Source organism: Martes martes (genome assembly GCF_963455335.1).
Source record: "Martes martes genome assembly, chromosome: 1".
Lineage (NCBI taxonomy): Eukaryota > Metazoa > Chordata > Mammalia > Carnivora > Mustelidae > Martes > Martes martes.
In genome coordinates this window covers 166836326-166855187 of record NC_137888.1, presented here as the reverse complement: position 1 = coordinate 166855187, position 18862 = coordinate 166836326, and the positions used below count along the sequence as shown (strand labels likewise).

Here is an 18862-nt window from a genome sequence, read left to right as displayed (position 1 = left end):
GAAAAGAACTCATCAGTTTCACTCCAGATCCCAAGATCTTAACCAGCAAACATCTTCCTGGAGTGTTGCTTCGATTAGGATGTTTTTCAAAAAACATTATTTATGCAAATTCATACATTATAGTAGGTCGAATGCAAGGTTTGCATTAAGATATAGTAGAAGCTTCCACTTACTTTGAGCTTTGCCCCAGAACCCTGGAAGACGCTTTCACGCTCTTCTTTGGATGGCAAAACTGAAGAGGCTCAACAACAAGCATTGCTTAACAAGTGGACTCTTCCCAGGACACAAGTTCACCAAAACCCCCAAGAATTGACAATAGTTTTTGAGCTCTCTTTTATAAACATGGAATTTAACGTAGGAAGAATCTTACAACTTGCTACTTGTTCACATAGCTACCAAGTGGCCCAGTCACATTAAAACCAATAATCTATATTGAGTCTTCCAACTTTCCACCCACAGCCATGAGCATTTCCCCGCCAACCCTACAGGGTTCCCAGCATCTGAATCCCATTTTACCGTGCACAGGTGTTTTCATCAGCCTTTTACACCTCCCCAAATTCGGTCCCTTCCTTCAGATCCATACCTTTCCTTCAGTCTGCTCCTTTGCCTTTCCCAAGCTCCTACCCTTTCTTTCAGCCACTCCCGTTATACTTAACCTGGTCCCACCCTTTCCTTTCAGCCCCGCCCCTTTACCTTTTCCACGCCCCGCCCTTTCACTTCAGTCTCGCGTCGTTTTTCCCTGCTCTGTCCTTTCTCCCCAGCCCAATGCCTTCCAGGCCCAACTAAAGCCCCTCCTTTTCTTTCCTGAGGCCCACTCTTCTGTTTAGGCCCACCCTTTCACCCCTGTTCATCCTCTCTTCTCCTTACTCGGGCCCGCTTTACAAATGTCCCCGCCCATTCCCCCGCAAACTCCGCCCCATGGACTGGTTTATTCTCGGCTAGACCCGCCCCACCCCTACCCATAACTCCAAGCCCTTCCTCAGGCTCTAGCCTGCGTCCCTCTTGCTCCCGGCCCTGCCCCCGGCCCCGCCCCGTGGCTCCAGCCCCGCCTCGCCGCCTTTCTCGGAGACCAAGGCCAGGTCCCTACTGCAGCCGCGGCGCCAGCAGGAGGGAGGGAGGAGGCAGAGGGGGAAGGGAGAAGGGCGGGCTCCTCAAGCCCAGCCCCGCGCTCACCGTCCGTGTCCGCAGATTCGCCACAAACGGCCCGACAACTCCGGATCCCGAATATCGCGTCTTCCGTCTACCGAAACTCAACTCTAAGATGGAGGTGCTAGAGAAGCCATGTGGGGTGTCCAGGGCCTCTTCTGAGTCTCAGAGAATGGCCTCTCGAGACTCAGCAGACGGGCGGGGATCCGTGGCGAAAGTGCAGCTTGACAGCGCCGAGGCGCCAAGTTTACCCTGCGCAGACGCCGTCGCCGCCGCTGCCGCCGCCGCCGCTGCCACTGCCTTTGCCGCCACGGTCTCCGCCGCCGCCGTCCCCGCGCTGCCTCCGGGAGGCTCCATTGTTTCGGCGGTGTCGGGTCCCGAGGCTGGACAACCTAGTGGCCTTCGAAACGGGCGGCGGCCGACAGAGTTGAGACACCAGGGCGCCGGCGGCACCGGGAGCGGCGGGGGTCAGCGCGGGAATCCCGGGGAGCCGGGGCCAGAGCGTGGGGCGGCAGGGGGCCAGGGTGGCGAGTTCTGCGGGCTCCGGAGTTGGGGCTCTCTCTCCCCGGCCCGTCTTTCCCCGCCGGCCTCCCCAAGCGGGGTCGGAGCCCCGGCGGGCGCCCCCGGCGATGAGCCCGGACTCGAGGTGGCCGGTAAGTGCGGGCCTGGGACCAGGGCGGGAGTGGCCAGCGAGAGAGGACTAGACTACTTTCGTGGGGCGTGCACTGAGCTGCCTGGCCCGGCTGCCCCTTGGGCTACTCCAGCCGGGAGAACTGACAGTGCATTAGCTCCCAGCCCGCGTCCCAGGGCAACAGAGTATCCTCCACGGTTGCCTGGGCCAATAGCAGGAGGGGAGCCTTGTTTAACATGTTACACTTCGACAAAAGGGAAACGTCGCCGCATCCGGGAGAGGGCTGCGGGCACCGCCTGGGCCGGGCCTGATCGCTCCAGCCCCCGCCCTCTACTTCCTCCAGCCCCCTGAGCTCTGCCGCCATACCCCTGTGGGCCCTGGGGCTTCCTCACGGGCTTCCAGTCTAAGTTCTTGTCTCCACCCGTGTGTCTCTGGCGCTCAGTCCCAGCGGGACATCTGCGCGGGGCTCTGTGCTACTTTGCGAGCCAGGGCGACAGAGCAGCGGCATACACCAGGGACCCATCATTGAAAAGGAAGAGCTTGCCTGTTCCTCTGATTGGTTTGTGTTTAAAGACACAGCTGTAGGTAAAGGAAGTAAAAGTTGGAGTAGTTTTACCAGTGCAGAAGTCAGGGGCTTTGACTGAGGCTGGAGCAGCCCACTTTGGCTTGGCTAAGTAGCCAGAGAGAGGCCAAGAGGGGTCACTGTTTGTCTGGTAGCTCAGGGTGGCTTTGCCTGGAATGGTGCCAATACCCTAGCTGAATTGTTGAACTCGACTGGGCCTGGAGAAACTGGGGCAGTCTCTGACCAAGCTGGGCTTCCTGGGGGCTGGTGCCATCTGCTGTCACTACTCACCCGGGAACACTGGAGAGGAGGAAGGGAAGGCCCTGAGGACCATCATGGAGCTGAGTGTTCCTGGATTGTCATGTTCCTATTTGTACCCTTAGTACCTGGTATCATTCCCAGGGTCAGGGTCTGGTACCTCTCCCAGAGCCAGGGCCAGGGCATAGCCTTCCCTTAAAGACCTCAGAAATGAACTACTTGTTTCTGTAATGCAATGATTTCTGCTGGTGCCCAGGATTAAATTGTGGGCTGCCCATTCAAGCAAGCTTCTATATGAGTTAACACTAGCCTTCATCCATCTGTCAGCTCCAAATCTGATGATCCCCTCATTTAGCTATTTATTCAACAAGTTCTTCATTCATATGCCAAAAACTGAGTGTCCACTACATGCCAGGTACTGGGGATATTTAGAGGTGGGCAGCTCTGATGTCTGTACCGCATAGCACCCAGTCTAGTGGGAGGAAACAAAGAACTTCCAGTGTGGTAAGTGCCATGCCACTATGATGGAATGATGAGAATGGAATGCTGTAGAAATATAGCTCCCCATGGGAAAGACAGATCATAACAAGAAGTGGTATTTGAGTTGGGTTTTGAAGAATGAGTAGGAGCTCACCAGTCAGGATGGAAGCCATTTCAGATAGAGATCACCTTGCAGGAATGAGAGGTTGTAACATTCAGGGAATGGCAAGTTGCCCTGGGTATACAGAAGCACAGCTGTAACTAGTGAGAAGAGTCTGGAAAGGAGGACTAGGGCCAGAAAATGAAAGGAGTACCTTGAATGTCATCATAGGGAATTTGGATATTATCCTGAAATAAGTGGGGCGCATCAGGAACTTTTTAAGCAAAAGACAGATGTGATTGTTCCTACTCTGGCCACATGATGTGAGATTAGGCTAGAAGAGTCGCAATATAGAGCAGGATAATCAGGCAGGAGGTGATGAGGCCCAGACTGTGGCCATGGTGTAGAGGTGATGGTATTTGAAGTCACTGTAGAGGTGAGCTGGCCAGGCCCCTTGAGGAGAAGGAGGGCTGGAGAGAATAGAGTGGATGGCCAGGAGCTTGTCCTCAGGCCTATGCTAACTGATCTGTACATTCTAGATGTGACAGCATGGGGGTGGACTTTGATGTGAAGACTTTCTGCCACAACTTGCGGGCAACTAAGCCACCGTATGAGTGCCCCGTGGAGACCTGCCGCAAGGTCTATAAGAGTTACAGTGGTATCGAGTACCACCTATATCACTATGACCACGACAACCCACCGCCCCCGCAGCAGACTCCACTCCGCAAGCACAAGAAGAAGGGGCGCCAATCGCGCCCAGCCAACAAGCAGTCACCCAGCCCCTCAGAGGTATCCCAGTCACCGGGCCGTGAGGTGATGAGCTACGCACAGGCCCAGCGCATGGTGGAGGTGGACCTGCATGGCCGTGTCCACCGCATTAGCATTTTTGACAACCTGGATGTGGTGTCAGAGGATGAGGAGGCCCCTGAGGAGGCTCCTGAGAATGGCAGCAACAAGGAGAACACCGAGACACCAGCTGCTACTCCCAAGTCAGGCAAGCATAAGAACAAGGAGAAGCGCAAGGACTCCAACCATCACCATCACCATAATGCTTCTGTGAGCACCACTCCCAAGCTGCCAGAGGTGGTATACCGGGAGTTGGAGCAGGACACCCCGGATGCCCCGCCCCGGCCAACTTCCTATTACCGGTAAGGCCACCTCTACCTGCCCATTCTGGAAAACTGCTCAAGCAGGGCTCAGGAGCTGGAGAGGTAATAGGCACCAGAGAGGAGAGTGGCAGAGATAAAGTGTAGCAGAAGTACACTGGTCCTGCCCAGGCAGTAAGAAGAACAGTGCCCCCAGCTAATGATGGTGGCACTTACTATATACTGCCACATGCCAGGCCCTGCACTGGGTACTTTACAGCCAGTCCCTTCCATTTTATTCTCACAATTCTCTCGGGCAGGTATTGTTCTCATTTCGCAGATGAGGAGCCCACAGTCCAGAAAGGGGACCCAAAGTCACATCTTAGTGGATTTGAACTGGGATTCAAATCCAGGTTACTCTGACTCCAAAGCTATACTGTTTGCACTGTATCAAAACATCATGTGTCTGGTTGCTGAGCCTCCCTTCCATCACTGTGTAGCCTTGAGAAAAGCTTCTGGCGTTCTAATGACCTGATCTGCAGAGCATGTATTATATTCCTTTGTCAGCCTAGAGGAAGAAGACTAGGCACACAGATTTTATAAGGTCCTGAAAGCAATTGGTAAATCTGCAGAGGTAATTTTCCCATTATTCTGTTACTGTCACCCATCCTTTGGCATGTATAAGCAATATTTTCATCACCTATGTTTTGTACTCTTCTGTTGGCCCTTTTATTTATTTCATTTAGTTGTTTCTTGGCATCTCATGTCCTTCTAAAATTAGTCACGGTGGCTCCTAACAAAGTCACAGGCATAAAGCTAAATTCCTTTAACACAAGGTAAAAAATGAAGGGATGGGGGCAGTGTGGTGGTGAAGCTACACAGAAACCTTAGCTGAAGGATGGTACAAAAACAAAATGTAAAACTTCTGAGTCTTGGCATTCAAGGTAAAGAGAGCATTTGGAAAAATTAAGGAACAATGTTCAGTGTCTGCTAATCAGAAGGCCTGATCTCTGAAAAGGACTTATAAATGTTTTTATATAAAAGGTAGTTTTTACAAAAAATGCAATCATGTGATGGTATACTCGGTTCTTTAAAATCAAGTCTGTGGGGGGAAAAAATATATATCTAAAAAAAAAAAAAATTAAGCCTGTGGGAACTCAAGTGATTTGGCCTAGTGAGACACTTTGCTCTCACCCCTGTTCACATGTTAGTCAGTCTCCTCTTCCTCTCTTCTTTTATTTTAACTGTCCAGCCCAGCTCCACCCCCTTCTGGCTTTCTACTGCTTCTCTTTTATGTTAACACTCACTGCTATGCCCGCCCCCCAAAACACAGACCCCTGCCTGGGCTCTTCAGCACTCTCTGCTCTGATAGGCAGTCCAGACCAGTTCATCCCACCCCATTTCTTCCTCCCTCTGCTTTTTCACTCTTTCTTCCTGGCATTCAAATTTGTTCTCCAGGGGAGCAGTTCTTAGCTAGGTACACTGCATCATCTGGGGAGTATGTTCCATGTCATTTATTACTACTGTTAGCAGAACTGTCCAAGTTTTGTACATTATATATATATATATATTTTTTTTTTAAAGATTTTATTTATTTATTTGACAGAGAGAGAGATCACAAGTAAGCAGAGAGGCAGGCAGAGAGAGAGGAGGAAGCAGGCTCCCTGCTGAGCAGAGAGCCCGAAGCAGGGCTTGATCCCAGGACCCTGAGATCATGACCTGAGCTGAAGGCAGAGGCTTAACCCACTGAGCGACCCAGGTGCCCCTGTAAATGATATTTTTTTATATATAAATTTGAGAAGATTTGAGGTCATCTCTCTGAAAACACCCATTTTCTCTTTCTTGCATCTGATATGCTTTCTTGAGGGGGAAAGCGGGTGGAGTGTAGGCTGGTGTGCCAGGAATTGTACATGACATGCAGCCTACATTATCTATCTGTGCCACAGCCTGTAATCTGGGTACACTGTGGGAGTGTGTTATGCACCATCGCGTAATGTCACATGTGTTGTGGCAGAGAAAAGGTTGAGAACAGGTGCAAAGGCCTGGAAGTGGCTGGATGAGCCACACCCTTTTTCAAGGATGAGGACATTGTGGTCACTTTGGGGAAGGAGTAAAGGGCTAAGGAGGAAACTGCTTCCTGTAGACACAGTATTTTAGTTTCTCTCCTCCATTCCACCCCCAAAATGCCTTTGAAATGAACAACACTGTGCCTATTTCTGTGTAGTGAATCAGACATGGTCCTTGCCTCTAGCCTAGAGTGGAGGAGTTAGACACATAAATAGTTAGAATACAAAGCAAGATAGGTCAGGGCTGTACAAAAGCTAATACTAAAGCTAATGTTTATTGAGTACTTGCATCATGGCAGGTACTGTTCTAAGTTCTTTACCTGTATTAACTCATTTAATGCTCACAACAGCTGTGTGAAATGGGTTCAAGTTAGCATCACCACTTTTCAGATGAGGAAACAGAGACCCAGGGAGGTCACCTTATTTACCTACTGGCGTACAGAGCATGACTCCAGAGCCTGTGCTCACCTGGCCTGCTCTTAGCATCCAGAACCCCACTTCCCTTTGGGAGAGGGGAGGAGAGGGATAGAAACTAACATTGATTTAGGGCCTGCTGTGTTGTGCGACTTCATTTAGCCCATTCATTTTTTAAATTCCATTTAATCCTGATAAGTGTCTTTGGGAGAAAATGGTAGCATCCTCATCTTATCATCAATAATACTAAAGTTCAGGAAAGAGCAGTAATGACTTGAAGATCACAAAGTGGTAGAGCCAGGCTTTAGATCCATGTTTGTCAGAAGTTAAAGCCCCATTCTTTCCATTGTAGCTCCCTGTAGCTTTGTAATACCAGAGTCCAGGCAACCTAAAGCACAGCAGGGGGCATGGGGAGCCTGCTCTGTGTGCCAGGAACCTGGAGCAGCCCTCGGCTCCAGTCCTGCCGGTCCAATGAGTGCTGTAGGGTAGAGTGTGAATTGTAGCTTTTCCACTTCTGGTTGTATGACCTATTTGTGTTGGGCAGTTAATTAACTTCTCAAAGCTTTGTTTTCCTCATCCACAAAATAAGGCCAATAAGAACATTAATACTATGGCTGTGGTGAGAATATATGTGTAACAGTAAATGCTCAGTAAATCTTAGTAGTTCTGTTATCTTCCAAGGCTATCCAGAGAACAAACATAGTACCTAGAGTCTGAGGGAGTCCTGAGCTGCACCAGCTGACAGAAGGCCCATGGCAGCTTGATTCAGGACACTGCCAGCTGGTGCTAAAAATGATATATAATTTGCAAGTGACACACGAGGACCTTCCTTCAGGTTCTTTGCACCATCATCCAGACCAATCCAATAGGTCCTAGCTGCCCCACACTCCTCCCTTCAGGAGTTTGATTGAGCTTGTGCACATCAGAGGAGGTGGTGTAGTAGCTAGTACACAAGCTTCCTAACTCCCTAAACCTTAGGTTTCCTTTTATGCAAAACCAGAATAATTATAAAACCTGGGGTTAAGATGACAGTGGAATGAGGCAGTAATAAGTAAAGGCACATGCCTGGCATTGAGTAAGTATCCAGCAATTGTAGCCCATTGTCTTCAAAGGAATGAAAGCTCAAGCATATAATGCTGAGCTGCCTATGTGCACTGCAGGTACATTGAGAAGTCGGCAGAGGAGCTGGATGAGGAAGTAGAGTATGACATGGATGAGGAGGACTACATCTGGTTGGATATCATGAACGAGCGGCGGAAGACAGAGGGTGTGAGTCCCATCCCACAGGAAATCTTTGAGTACTTAATGGATCGGCTGGAGAAGGAGTCCTACTTTGAAAGCCACAATAAAGGTGACCCCAATGCACTAGTGGATGAGGATGCCGTGTGCTGTATCTGCAATGATGGTGAGTGCCAGAACAGCAATGTCATCCTGTTCTGTGACATGTGCAACCTGGCTGTGCACCAAGAGTGCTATGGTGTGCCCTACATCCCTGAGGGCCAGTGGCTATGCCGCCGTTGCCTCCAGTCACCCTCCCGTGCTGTGGACTGTGCCCTGTGCCCCAACAAGGGTGGTGCCTTCAAGCAGACAGATGACGGGCGCTGGGCCCATGTGGTGTGTGCCCTGTGGATCCCTGAAGTCTGCTTCGCCAACACAGTCTTCCTGGAGCCTATCGACAGCATTGAGCACATCCCGCCAGCTCGCTGGAAGCTGACCTGTTATATTTGTAAACAGCGGGGCTCAGGGGCCTGCATCCAGTGCCATAAGGCCAACTGCTACACAGCCTTCCACGTGACATGTGCCCAGCAGGCTGGCCTTTACATGAAGATGGAGCCTGTGCGTGAGACGGGTGCCAACGGCACCTCTTTCAGCGTCCGCAAGACAGCCTACTGTGACATCCACACACCCCCGGGTTCAGCACGCCGCCTGCCTGCCCTGTCCCACAGTGAGGGTGAGGAGGATGAGGATGAGGAGGAGGATGAGGGAAAGAGTTGGAGCTCAGAGAAGGTCAAGAAGGCCAAGGCCAAGTCACGGATCAAGATGAAGAAGGCACGGAAGATCCTGGCAGAGAAGCGGGCAGCAGCACCTGTGGTGTCAGTGCCTTGCATCCCACCACACAGGTATGTGGGGAGTGGATGGATAGGCTGGTAGGGGAAGAAGAAGCCCACATAAAGGTGGATAGTCCTGAGTGGAGTGACAGGGTTCGGTTATCTTAACAGGAGCTATAAAGATGTTAAAAAAACAAAAAACAAAAATCACACCAGATTCCAAAAGAAGTTAGCGCTAGCACGTCACCTGACTTTTACATTAGGAGCCAGAAATGTCAACTTTCATCTGGTAGATCCAGTAAGTGTTTTCAGCTGCCCTTCATTTTGATGATTTGGTTTAAGTTAGGAAGAAAGAAGATGGAGTAGCAACCAGCCATAGTAGCAGAAATGGTCTGACCCGGAAGGGAGAAAAGGAACGAAAAATGGGGAAGGAAATGCTTAAGAAGTTGCAAAGTGGTCGCTGCCCCTAATGACTCCAGATGAGGGCTACCATCATTAGTTATTTTTAACTCTCTTGTGCTATCTAGTTGATTTTCTATAGTTTACTGCTTTACAATTGTACTTTGTCCTAAAACCTTCCAAGGCTCAATCTGAGCAGGTTCTCCAGGGTCAAATAATACTCCAGGCTGCCGTGACAAGAGCAGTCGTAGGGGCCAAGCTTCCTGATATCCCTCCCCCACCCAATTTCATGAACAGAGCTGGGATCTGGCTTCATGCTGGGAGCTTGGCTTCCTGTCTGGTACCATTTGCTCTTTTTGCATTAAGCCAAGTGTCACAGGCCTTTTTGACGATAGACTTACTTCCCATTCAGCCCCATTCAGGAATTTTCACTAGCCAGAGACCCCTGTTCTGCTTAAGAAAAGCATGGCTCAGTGGGTTTTTCCCTTTATTCCCCGCTTTCCAGGCTCAGTAAAATCACCAACCGCCTGACCATCCAAAGGAAGAGCCAGTTTATGCAGAGGTTACACAGCTACTGGACGCTGAAACGGCAGTCCCGAAATGGAGTCCCACTGCTACGTCGTCTACAGACACACCTGCAGTCTCAGAGGAATTGTGACCAAGTCGGGGTACTGTATCAGATTCCCTGTGGGCTCTGGGAACATGGGCCAGGAACACAAGGACTGAGATTTGTGACTATTGCTTTCAGTGTCCGAGGACTTAGGCTATTTCCTCCTTTAAGCTAGCCCTCAAACCAGGCTCAGGATGAAATCCTTATAGATTATCTGCTCACAAGAAGGGCACTGTTCCTGTGTGTTCATTCATCCATTCACTCAACAAGCATATACCAAGCATTGATTCTGTGCCAGGCCTGGGGGCACATATGTTGAGGAACTCCCACTTTAGCTAGCAAGCCTGCCAATAAATGACTGTGCTCCCTCTTTAAGCTTTGACTACCCTTGACCCAGGCTTCCTGGGCTCTCCTCTTTTGGCCTTTCTTCTGGCTCCCTCATCATCTCCTGATCCCCTTTTTGCCTCTACAGAGAGATTCTGAGGATAAGAACTGGGCCCTCAAAGAACAGCTCAAGTCTTGGCAGCGACTCCGGCATGACCTGGAGCGAGCTCGGTTGTTGGTGGAGCTTATCCGCAAGCGGGAGAAACTCAAAAGGGAGACGGTGAGTGCTCCTGGGCCAACTCTATCTTACATAAGAGAAAACAGTCCTGGGACGAGGAAGAGCATGTATCCCCTGGCCAGGAAGTAACAGGGCTGATGCTGGAGTCAGGTTTCCTGGCTCCCAGTATGTTCTCTAGCTCACTACAAACAGAATGTCACAGAAGAGTATGAAAGGGACCCTAGATTGTGTGATATAGGTAGCTGGCACTGGAAGTTCAAGGAAAGGAAAGGCCAGCCAGAATAGATGGGCCTTTTTATAAGCTGACTTGAGTGAGTACACCCCGCTGTCGGCTGGAGAAGGAAGGCAATGTCCCAAACCAGCTGCTACCATCCCCTCAGACCTCTGCCAAGGGACTGGCACGGGCCTGGCTGATTGGGCCTTTATGTGTGTCAGATCAAGGTCCAGCAGATCGCCATGGAGATGCAGCTGACCCCTTTCCTCATCCTTCTTCGCAAAACTTTGGAGCAGCTCCAAGAAAAGGACACAGGCAACATCTTCAGCGAGCCGGTCCCTCTGTCTGAGGTAACCGAATTGGACGAAGTAAGAATCCCTTCCCCTCACTCCACCTTCTTTCTGTTCCTCTCCCAGTTGGACCCCTGCTGCAGGTCTGGGCCAGGGACTAGGAGGGGACCATGAAGAGAGGGGCTGGTGGCTCTGGGGCTCCAGGATGAACTGGAGCCACATGCATCACCTGGACTCTGTCTTGTCCCTGTCATACCCCAAGGGCCCAGAAGGAGTGCAATCTGCGCTCCTTCCCCAGAGGCAGGGACTGAGTCTGCCAAATGAATAATCCCAGGGCAGGAAGACACTTTCGGGATGCTGAACCCTAGAACAGAGACTTTAGAAGGCTCAGCACCTAAAGAACCAGCTCTGAAGCCCTAGGTCCTGACTGGCAGACTCTTCTCTCTAAAAGGTATAAAATGAGAGGCCTGAGGCAGTAGCCTCCTTATAAGTCTTAATGATAGGTAAAAAGAACTATAGGAATGCAAGATGGTGTTATTTCCAGAGGATTGCCATAGCCATTTTCTTACTGAAGCCTCAGATGGCTGTAGGAAGTAAATTTGACTGTAATTTCATCACCATTTTCCAGGCGAGGAAGAGAAGGCCCACAGAGGTTAAGAGACTTGCCATGGTCACACAGCTTGTGACTGGTAAAGTCAAGACTAGAATCCAGCTTTCTTTTCCCCTGTGTTATATGCCTGCCTCTAACTGTGGTGGGAGGAGATTGCTGGATGCATTTCAGGGGGTGGGGGTGTTAGGAGCAAGGGTTCAGGGGGAATGAGGAGCATATTTCCACTTAGCCGCACCTACCCTACTCTCCCAGGTACCTGACTACCTAGATCACATCAAAAAGCCCATGGACTTTTTCACCATGAAGCAGAACTTGGAGGCTTACCGCTACCTGAACTTTGATGATTTTGAGGAGGACTTCAACCTTATCGTCAGCAACTGCCTCAAGTATAACGCCAAGGATACCATCTTCTACCGGGCAGCAGTGCGGCTCCGCGAACAGGGTGGCGCTGTGCTCCGCCAGGCCCGGCGCCAGGCAGAAAAAATGGGCATTGACTTTGAGACGGGCATGCATATCCCCCACAACCTGGCTGGAGATGAAGCCTCACAACACACTGAAGATGGTGGGTGATAAGTCATGCTACACACATAGAGGCCAATGCCAGGGGTGAACAGCTTTCCAGAAGTCCCCTACCGGGAACAGGCAGTGTAGGCAGGAAGTAGCTAGGCTGAGCAGTGGCAAGCTATCCCCAGGAATGCTCCCCAAGAAGCCAGACTGGGTGAATGGATAGCAGTGCCTGCCATCCCACATCTTGGTGCTGCTGTTATACAGCTGTTCCTGGTGAGAAGCCAAGGGGAAAAGAGTGGTTTCTTGCTGCCTCCCAGGTTCAGGGGGCCCAGAGGGTTGCACTGAGTCTGACCTTTCCCCAACCCCCATGTCCATTCCTAGCAGCAGAGGAAGAGCGGCTGGTCCTGCTGGAGAACCAGAAGCACCTGCCAGTAGAAGAGCAGCTAAAGCTGTTGCTGGAGCGGCTGGATGAGGTGAATGCCAGCAAGCAGAGTGTGGGCCGTTCACGGCGTGCAAAGATGATCAAGAAAGAGATGACAGCACTGCGGCGAAAGCTTGCCCACCAGCGGGAAACTGGAAGGGATGGGCCTGAGCGGCACGGCCCCACGAGCCGGGGCAGCCTGACACCTCACCCGGCAGCCTGTGACAAGGATGGGCAGACAGACAGTGCCGCTGAGGAGAGCAGCAGCCAGGAGACAAGCAAAGGTCTGAACCCCCTAGCAAGGTGGACTCCAAAGCAAGCCAGACTTGACTCTGCAGCACACACTCAGCCCCTGCCATTCCCCAGGCAGAGGTTTCTCCTACACAGCTAGCTGTACTTTCTCCCTCATTCCCCATTCAGGGGCCTCTCAGCTGCCTCTCTGGCTATTTGTATAAGAGACGATGTTCCCAATTCCATACCCGCTAGATCATCTCCCAACTCTAGCTGGAGTAATGGTCCTACAGACCCAGGGCATACCCTGGGCATCTACCCTTCCCACATCAGGCCCCTCACCAACTCTCCTTCTCTCTTTCTCTGCTCCAGGCCTGGGTCCCAACATGTCCTCAACCCCCGCACATGAGGTGGGCAGGAGAACCTCAGTTCTGTTCTCCAAAAAGAACCCGAAGACAGCTGGACCGCCCAAGAGGCCGGGCCGGCCCCCCAAAAACCGGGAGAGCCAGATGACCCCCAGCCACGGAGGCAGTCCTGTGGGGCCCCCCCAGCTCCCCATCATGGGCTCCTTACGTCAGCGCAAGCGGGGTAGGAGCCCCCGGCCCAGTTCGAGCTCAGACAGCGACAGTGATAAATCCACAGAAGACCCCCCAATGGGTGAGCCTCACCATCACCCAGCCCCCCGCCCCAAGAGAGTGAGCTAAGCTGCCATTGTCCCCAACATAACTCTCACCTATCCCTTCATTTGCCCAAAATATATCAGAGCTGGAAGGGCCCTTAGGGATCCTTTAATTCAGTCCCCTCATTTTACAGATGGGGAAACTGAAGTCCAGAAACACTGACCCAGCTAGATTCCTATCCAGGATCCCCTCCATTATATCACTTCACCTTTTCTCTTCTTACCCTCCTTGGGGATTTCCTGCCCTTTAAGCCATTTGTGTCTTAAGGCCAGTAACTGCCAAGGGAAGTACAAGGGGTGGGGCAGGACTATGGCCAACTGTGGCAGACACTGCCCAGAGCTGGCTCTGTTGACCATAGTTGAAGGAATATTCCAGCACAGAAGGGAAAGCTAAGCTCCTAGTCCCCCTTACCCCCCATGCCATCTCTGATCTACATCTTCCTGACTGATTCCTTCCCTCCTCCCCCTCCCGCCCACTAAGACTTACCAGCCAATGGCTTCAGCGGTGGAAATCAGCCAGTGAAGAAGAGTTTCTTGGTATATCGTAATGACTGCAGCCTTCCCCGGAGCAGCTCTGACTCTGAGTCCAGCAGCAGTAGCAGCAGCAGCGCTGCCTCCGACCGAACCAGGTACCAGCCCTCCAGATCAAGGCCTGTCTCCAGGATCTCCTTCCAGGTTTCCCTATGGGAAGTGGGGTGGCAGCCACCTCAGCTTAGATTAAGATGGCTCAGACCCAAGGTTCTCTGCAAAATAAATGGCATATATAAGAATGTCACCATAATGGAATAGTGGGAACCATCCTGGGTTAAGCTGACATAGAGCAGAGTATAAACTGATGCCTCGGGGCCTGGATTTGGCCTGTGTACATATTTTGTTTGACCAGCGTGGTGTTTTTTAAAAAAATGAATCTAGTACTACCACGTAAAATTCCTAGTGTCTGTATCCTTTTTAAAAATCAGATCTGGTAAATCTAGCCAGTGCTGCCTTTAGATGGGGTGTATTCATCACTACCACTGCTAAATCCAGCCCACGTCCGTTATGTCACTGCCAACCCCCTGAAGGCATTTGGGTTTGAAATTTTTCAAGTGACCTCAGCTTTCAATAATTCTTAGACCCTGGGGCCCAGTTTAAAGAGAGGACGTCTACCATGCCATTATCCATTCTTCCCCTCCTTTAAACTGAGTTCTTACTGTCTTATCCATAGCACAACACCCTCAAAACAAGGCCGGGGCAAGCCCTCCTTCTCTCGGGGCACATTCCCAGAAGATAGCAGTGAAGATACCTCAGGCACCGAGAATGAGGCCTACTCCGTGGGCACTGGCCGCGGCGTGGGCCACAGCAGTAAGTACCCTCACCCAAGGCCAGGGATGCCGGGGGCCCAGTGTCAGGGCCTTGCCAGCCCCCTGGCTGCTGATCCGCCTCCTCTCTCCCATTCCTGTGAAGTGGTAAGGAAGAGTCTGGGACGGGGAGCTGGCTGGCTGTCAGAGGATGAGGACTCACCCCTGGATGCTCTGGACCTGGTGTGGGCCAAATGCCGAGGGTATCCATCATACCCAGCTCTGGTAGGCTTCCCCTTTTCTTATCATACCCCTTGTCTCCCAATACCAGCTGGCAGACACAGTTTGTACTGCAGAGAACAAGGGTCTTTGGCAGATAGACACTTAAGAGGTTCCTGGTTAGTTGTTCCATGTCTCCTTTTTCCTTCCCATTGCACCCTGGGGTCTCAAATAGTTCATCATTAGAAGCAGCCAAGGGTCAGCATTGCAGCCTTGTGGCATAATAACCTTTCTCTGTCCCCACTTTAGAGATAGCTCCCAATTCTTAGGTAGTGTAAGCTGTGCAGAAGAAGGGGACTGAACCAAACAAAGGTCTTATTACACCCTCAGATAATTGATCCAAAGATGCCCCGGGAAGGTATGTTCCACCATGGGGTTCCCATCCCTGTGCCCCCACTGGAGGTGCTGAAACTTGGGGAGCAGATGACCCAGGAAGCCCGAGAGCATCTCTACCTCGTCCTCTTCTTTGACAACAAGCGAACCTGGTAAGGGAGGAGGGAAGCATCTGGTGTGACTCACAGCCACAGATGCAACCCTGGGTATAGGGGCAGGCTGCCAGGAAATTCCAGCAACAGACAGACTGGGCTATCACAAATCAGAGGGGGAGGGACTTAGATCTTTGAGCAGAAGGGTTGTGTTGACCATGAGTCTGAGTGGGCAGAGGCTGACAGTCAGCTGTAGCTAGACATCAAAGGGCCATTAGTGACTGTGACAAGTGTGCTCCCCACCCAGATTTAGGTGGCTTCTAGACTTCGTTTTCCCACCTCTGCCTTCATGGTGACAAGATGGAGATAAAACAGGCATGAATGTTCACGCCTGAGTCTCTGTTCTGTCACATGTGGGTAATATGTTTTTGTGCATTGTCTGCAGAGGATATTTAATGTCAGTCAAGTCTGCCAGGAGCCTATGGGACAGGGTACCTATTTCAGGTTAGGTTATGGCTCTGCCTGTTTTGCACTCAGAAATACCCTGTGGTTACCCTGTAGTAGGTCTTTTGACTGGACTCTTTTCATCACTAGATTATGAGATTATGAGCCATTCCTTGAGGGCAGGGATTATTTCTCTTAGTCTCAGTAACCCCATTGCCCACCAGAGCCTGGCTCAGAGTGGGCACTCAAGAGGTGGGGTTTTTTTGTTTTTTTTTTTTTAAAGATTTTATTTACTTATTTGACAGTTAGAGATCACAAGTAGGCAGAGAGGCAGGCAGAGAGAGAGGAAGGGAAGCAGGCTCCCCACTGAGCAGAGAGCCTGATGTGGGGCTCGATCTTAGGCCCCTGAGATCATGACCTGAGCCGAAGGCAGAGGCTTTTTTTTTTTTTAAAGATTTTATTTATTTATTTGACAGACAGAGATCACAAGTAGGCAGAGAGACAGGCAGAGAGAGAGAGGAGGAAGCAGGCTCCCCACAGAGCAGAGAGCCCAATGTGGGGCTCGATCCCAGGACCCTGGGATCACGACCTGAGCCGAAGGCAGAGGCTTTAACCCACTGAGCCACCCAGGCGCCCCTCAAGAGGTGTTTTTGAATGAGTGTGTGATGAAGGCTGCTGCTTGTTGCTTTCCCAGAGATGACTTATGTGACCCTCACCTTGTCCTACAGGCAGTGGCTGCCAAGAACTAAGCTGGTTCCTCTGGGCGTGAACCAAGACCTCGACAAGGAAAAGATGCTGGAGGGCCGCAAATCCAACATCCGCAAGTCAGTGCAGATTGCCTACCACAGGGCTCTGCAGCACCGCAGCAAGGTGCAGGGCGAGCAGAGCAGTGAGACCAGTGATAGTGACTGATAATGCCCAGCACAGCCCAACCTACAGTGCCCTGCCACCTCTCTCCTCCCCCTTTGCTCACTGTCCTGGAGTGGCACCGGCCTCTGCACTGACTCATTCCTGGTCTTGGGGCCAGTCTCAGGGGAAGCTGGGTGGGGGAGGTCCCTCCCGCCCTGAGTGCAGCTGGACTGTACAGAACACTCCAAGGGCCCGTGGTGGCTCTGTGCAAGGAGAGGGGAGGTCCCACTGGCCAGAAAGCTCCAGAGACCTCACAGCATTGTAGTGCAGGATGGTGGGCCAAGGTTAGGACACTGCATAAAACAGGCCATCCCACCACCTCTGCCTGCTCTGCTTATTCCAGGAGAATCTGTAACTGCCTAGTGGCCTGAGGCCCCCTGCAGGTGGTGAGGTGAGCGGGCATCTGCCCAGCCTAGCAGTGGGATTGATGTCTGTCCAGCCCGGAAGAGGGGCACTAGGTGACCCCCTCCCCTGCTGTTGTAAATACTGTAATTAGCGGAGAATTTAAATTATTCTCATTTGTAACTGCGTTTCCGGGTCGCGCCAGAGTCATTTGGTACTAAAAAAGACTGGGGCCTGTCCCCACTCCCTTTTTCCCATAGATTCCCCCACCTTTCAAACTGGTTTGTATTTATTTCAAAGGAAGAAAATATATTGATTCTTAGAAAATAAATGGTCTGTTTGGAATTCTTGGGTTCTTACCTCCTGCCAGGGAGAGGGATAAAAAGAGAAGCTCCGTCCCCCAGGGATGGTAAATAATTGGGCTCAAGAGGTTGCTGGTTGCTGTGCCTGCTGCATTTGTAAGACAACAACAGAGAGAGTATAACAGCTCCCATTTCCGAGGCACTTAACTGAGTGGCAGGCCTTGTTCTAAGCATTTTTAGATACATACTTTCATGTAATCTTTGCAGTAACTCTGAGGCAAGTTAATAATAGGGTGTTTATCTCCACAAAGACACTAAGGTTAAGAAAAATTAAATAACTTGCCTAAATTTCCACAACTAGGAGGTCGCAGAGCTAGAATTTGAACTCAGGTTATTTGTCTGCCAAGCTGGCTCTTTAACCAGTATGAACTGTTGGAGGAAGAGTCTGTACTGCCCATCCCTTCATGAACTTCAGATACTTCAAGTCTTTTGTCAGTACAATAGTCCCAAGTGTTTCAGAGTACTTCAGATACTTCAAGTCTTTTGTCAGTACAATAGTCCCAAGTGTTTCAGAGTCACTTCAGCTGTGACCCTCACCCAGAGCAGGCCTGTAGAGGATTGTTCTTCACTCATTCTCAACCTTGGCACCCCCTTTACAGATTCAGTTATTGAAGGAATGCCTTCCAAGTGCTAGGCACCTGTGGGCTGGACTGCCTAGAGAGGAGACAGGCACAGGCGGTAGTTGCCCAAGGGCGCTGCAGCTGTTGAGGAGTGGAGCAGACAAAAATACCATTTGATGATAACCGCGCTTCAGGTGCTCCCTATTAGGTACTGTGGGTGGGACACACAGAAGTCAGCTGCAAGTCTTGCCCTTGAGGAATCTGCAGTCTATTCACTCAAAGTAACTCCCAATCACTGCGCTAAAAGGTGAACAAGTGGCCCAGATAAAAGTTCCTCCTAGCTCCTTGCTCAGTCAGGTCTTCCTCTGCAAGGGAAGAAATGACTTAAAACATTTTTCCTCGGCCCAGGCAGCCAGCCCTGGAAACTGGGCGAGGCAGACACGCCACCTGAGGGCCACAGGCCCCACTGGGCACGGGTGTGAGATGATGGCGTGCTGCTGAAGGAATGCTCCGAGACTGAAGGGAGCAGCTGGGAGGCGCAGCAGTCAGAGGAGCCCGGCCTCGGACGGAGTGAAGTCTGTGGGGAGGCCTGCGGAGTCGAGGCTCCGTGAGGCCTTTTGGAGGGGAGCGGCCCAGACGGCGAGTGGGAAGACAGAATCCGCAGGCGACAGACGCTGTGGAGACGCCTCACGGGGCCTCGCAGAGGCCCGAGCTGTGTTCGGGTCCGATTCTCGGTCAAGAGAGCGAATATCTGACTGGAGAAGCTCGGTGGAGAAAGGCTTTCTGAGGACGGTGAGGGACAGGATTTGGCTCTGCGGGCGGGCAAGCCTGAGAAACCACGGGGCTCTGAGGAGATCTGGCCGTGAGGATGGGGCCCGAGGGCGCATTGTGCGACCGGTCCGCGGGGCGCGGGGATTGGACACCCTGGCGTGCCGAGCGCAGACACCCCCA

At 51.4% G+C, this 18862-nt stretch overlaps 1 protein-coding gene across 8 annotated transcripts; it reads left to right on the top strand.

Annotated features, from left to right (window-relative positions):
- The first annotated feature begins 1681 nt into the window (after positions 1-1681).
- Positions 1682-17333, top strand: BRPF1 (bromodomain and PHD finger containing 1). Of its 8 annotated transcripts, none has more exons than XM_080798256.1 (14): positions 1682-1799; positions 3717-4325; positions 7903-8862; positions 9695-9857; positions 10272-10403; positions 10797-10925; positions 11728-12037; positions 12367-12687; positions 13007-13291; positions 13795-13942; positions 14518-14654; positions 14757-14875; positions 15200-15354; positions 16467-17333. In XM_080798256.1, exons 2-14 carry the CDS (start codon positions 3727-3729, stop codon positions 16648-16650), a joined length of 3642 nt encoding a protein of 1213 aa, XP_080654382.1. In that variant the 5' UTR covers positions 1682-1799; positions 3717-3726; the 3' UTR covers positions 16651-17333. The 8 variants fall into 8 exon arrangements, with proteins under 8 accessions (XP_080654382.1, XP_080654381.1, XP_080654380.1 ...); XM_080798255.1 differs by having other exon boundaries at positions 12364-12687; positions 16467-17332; XM_080798254.1 differs by having other exon boundaries at positions 10797-10943; positions 12364-12687; positions 16467-17332.
- Positions 17334-18862: the final 1529 nt, after the last annotated feature.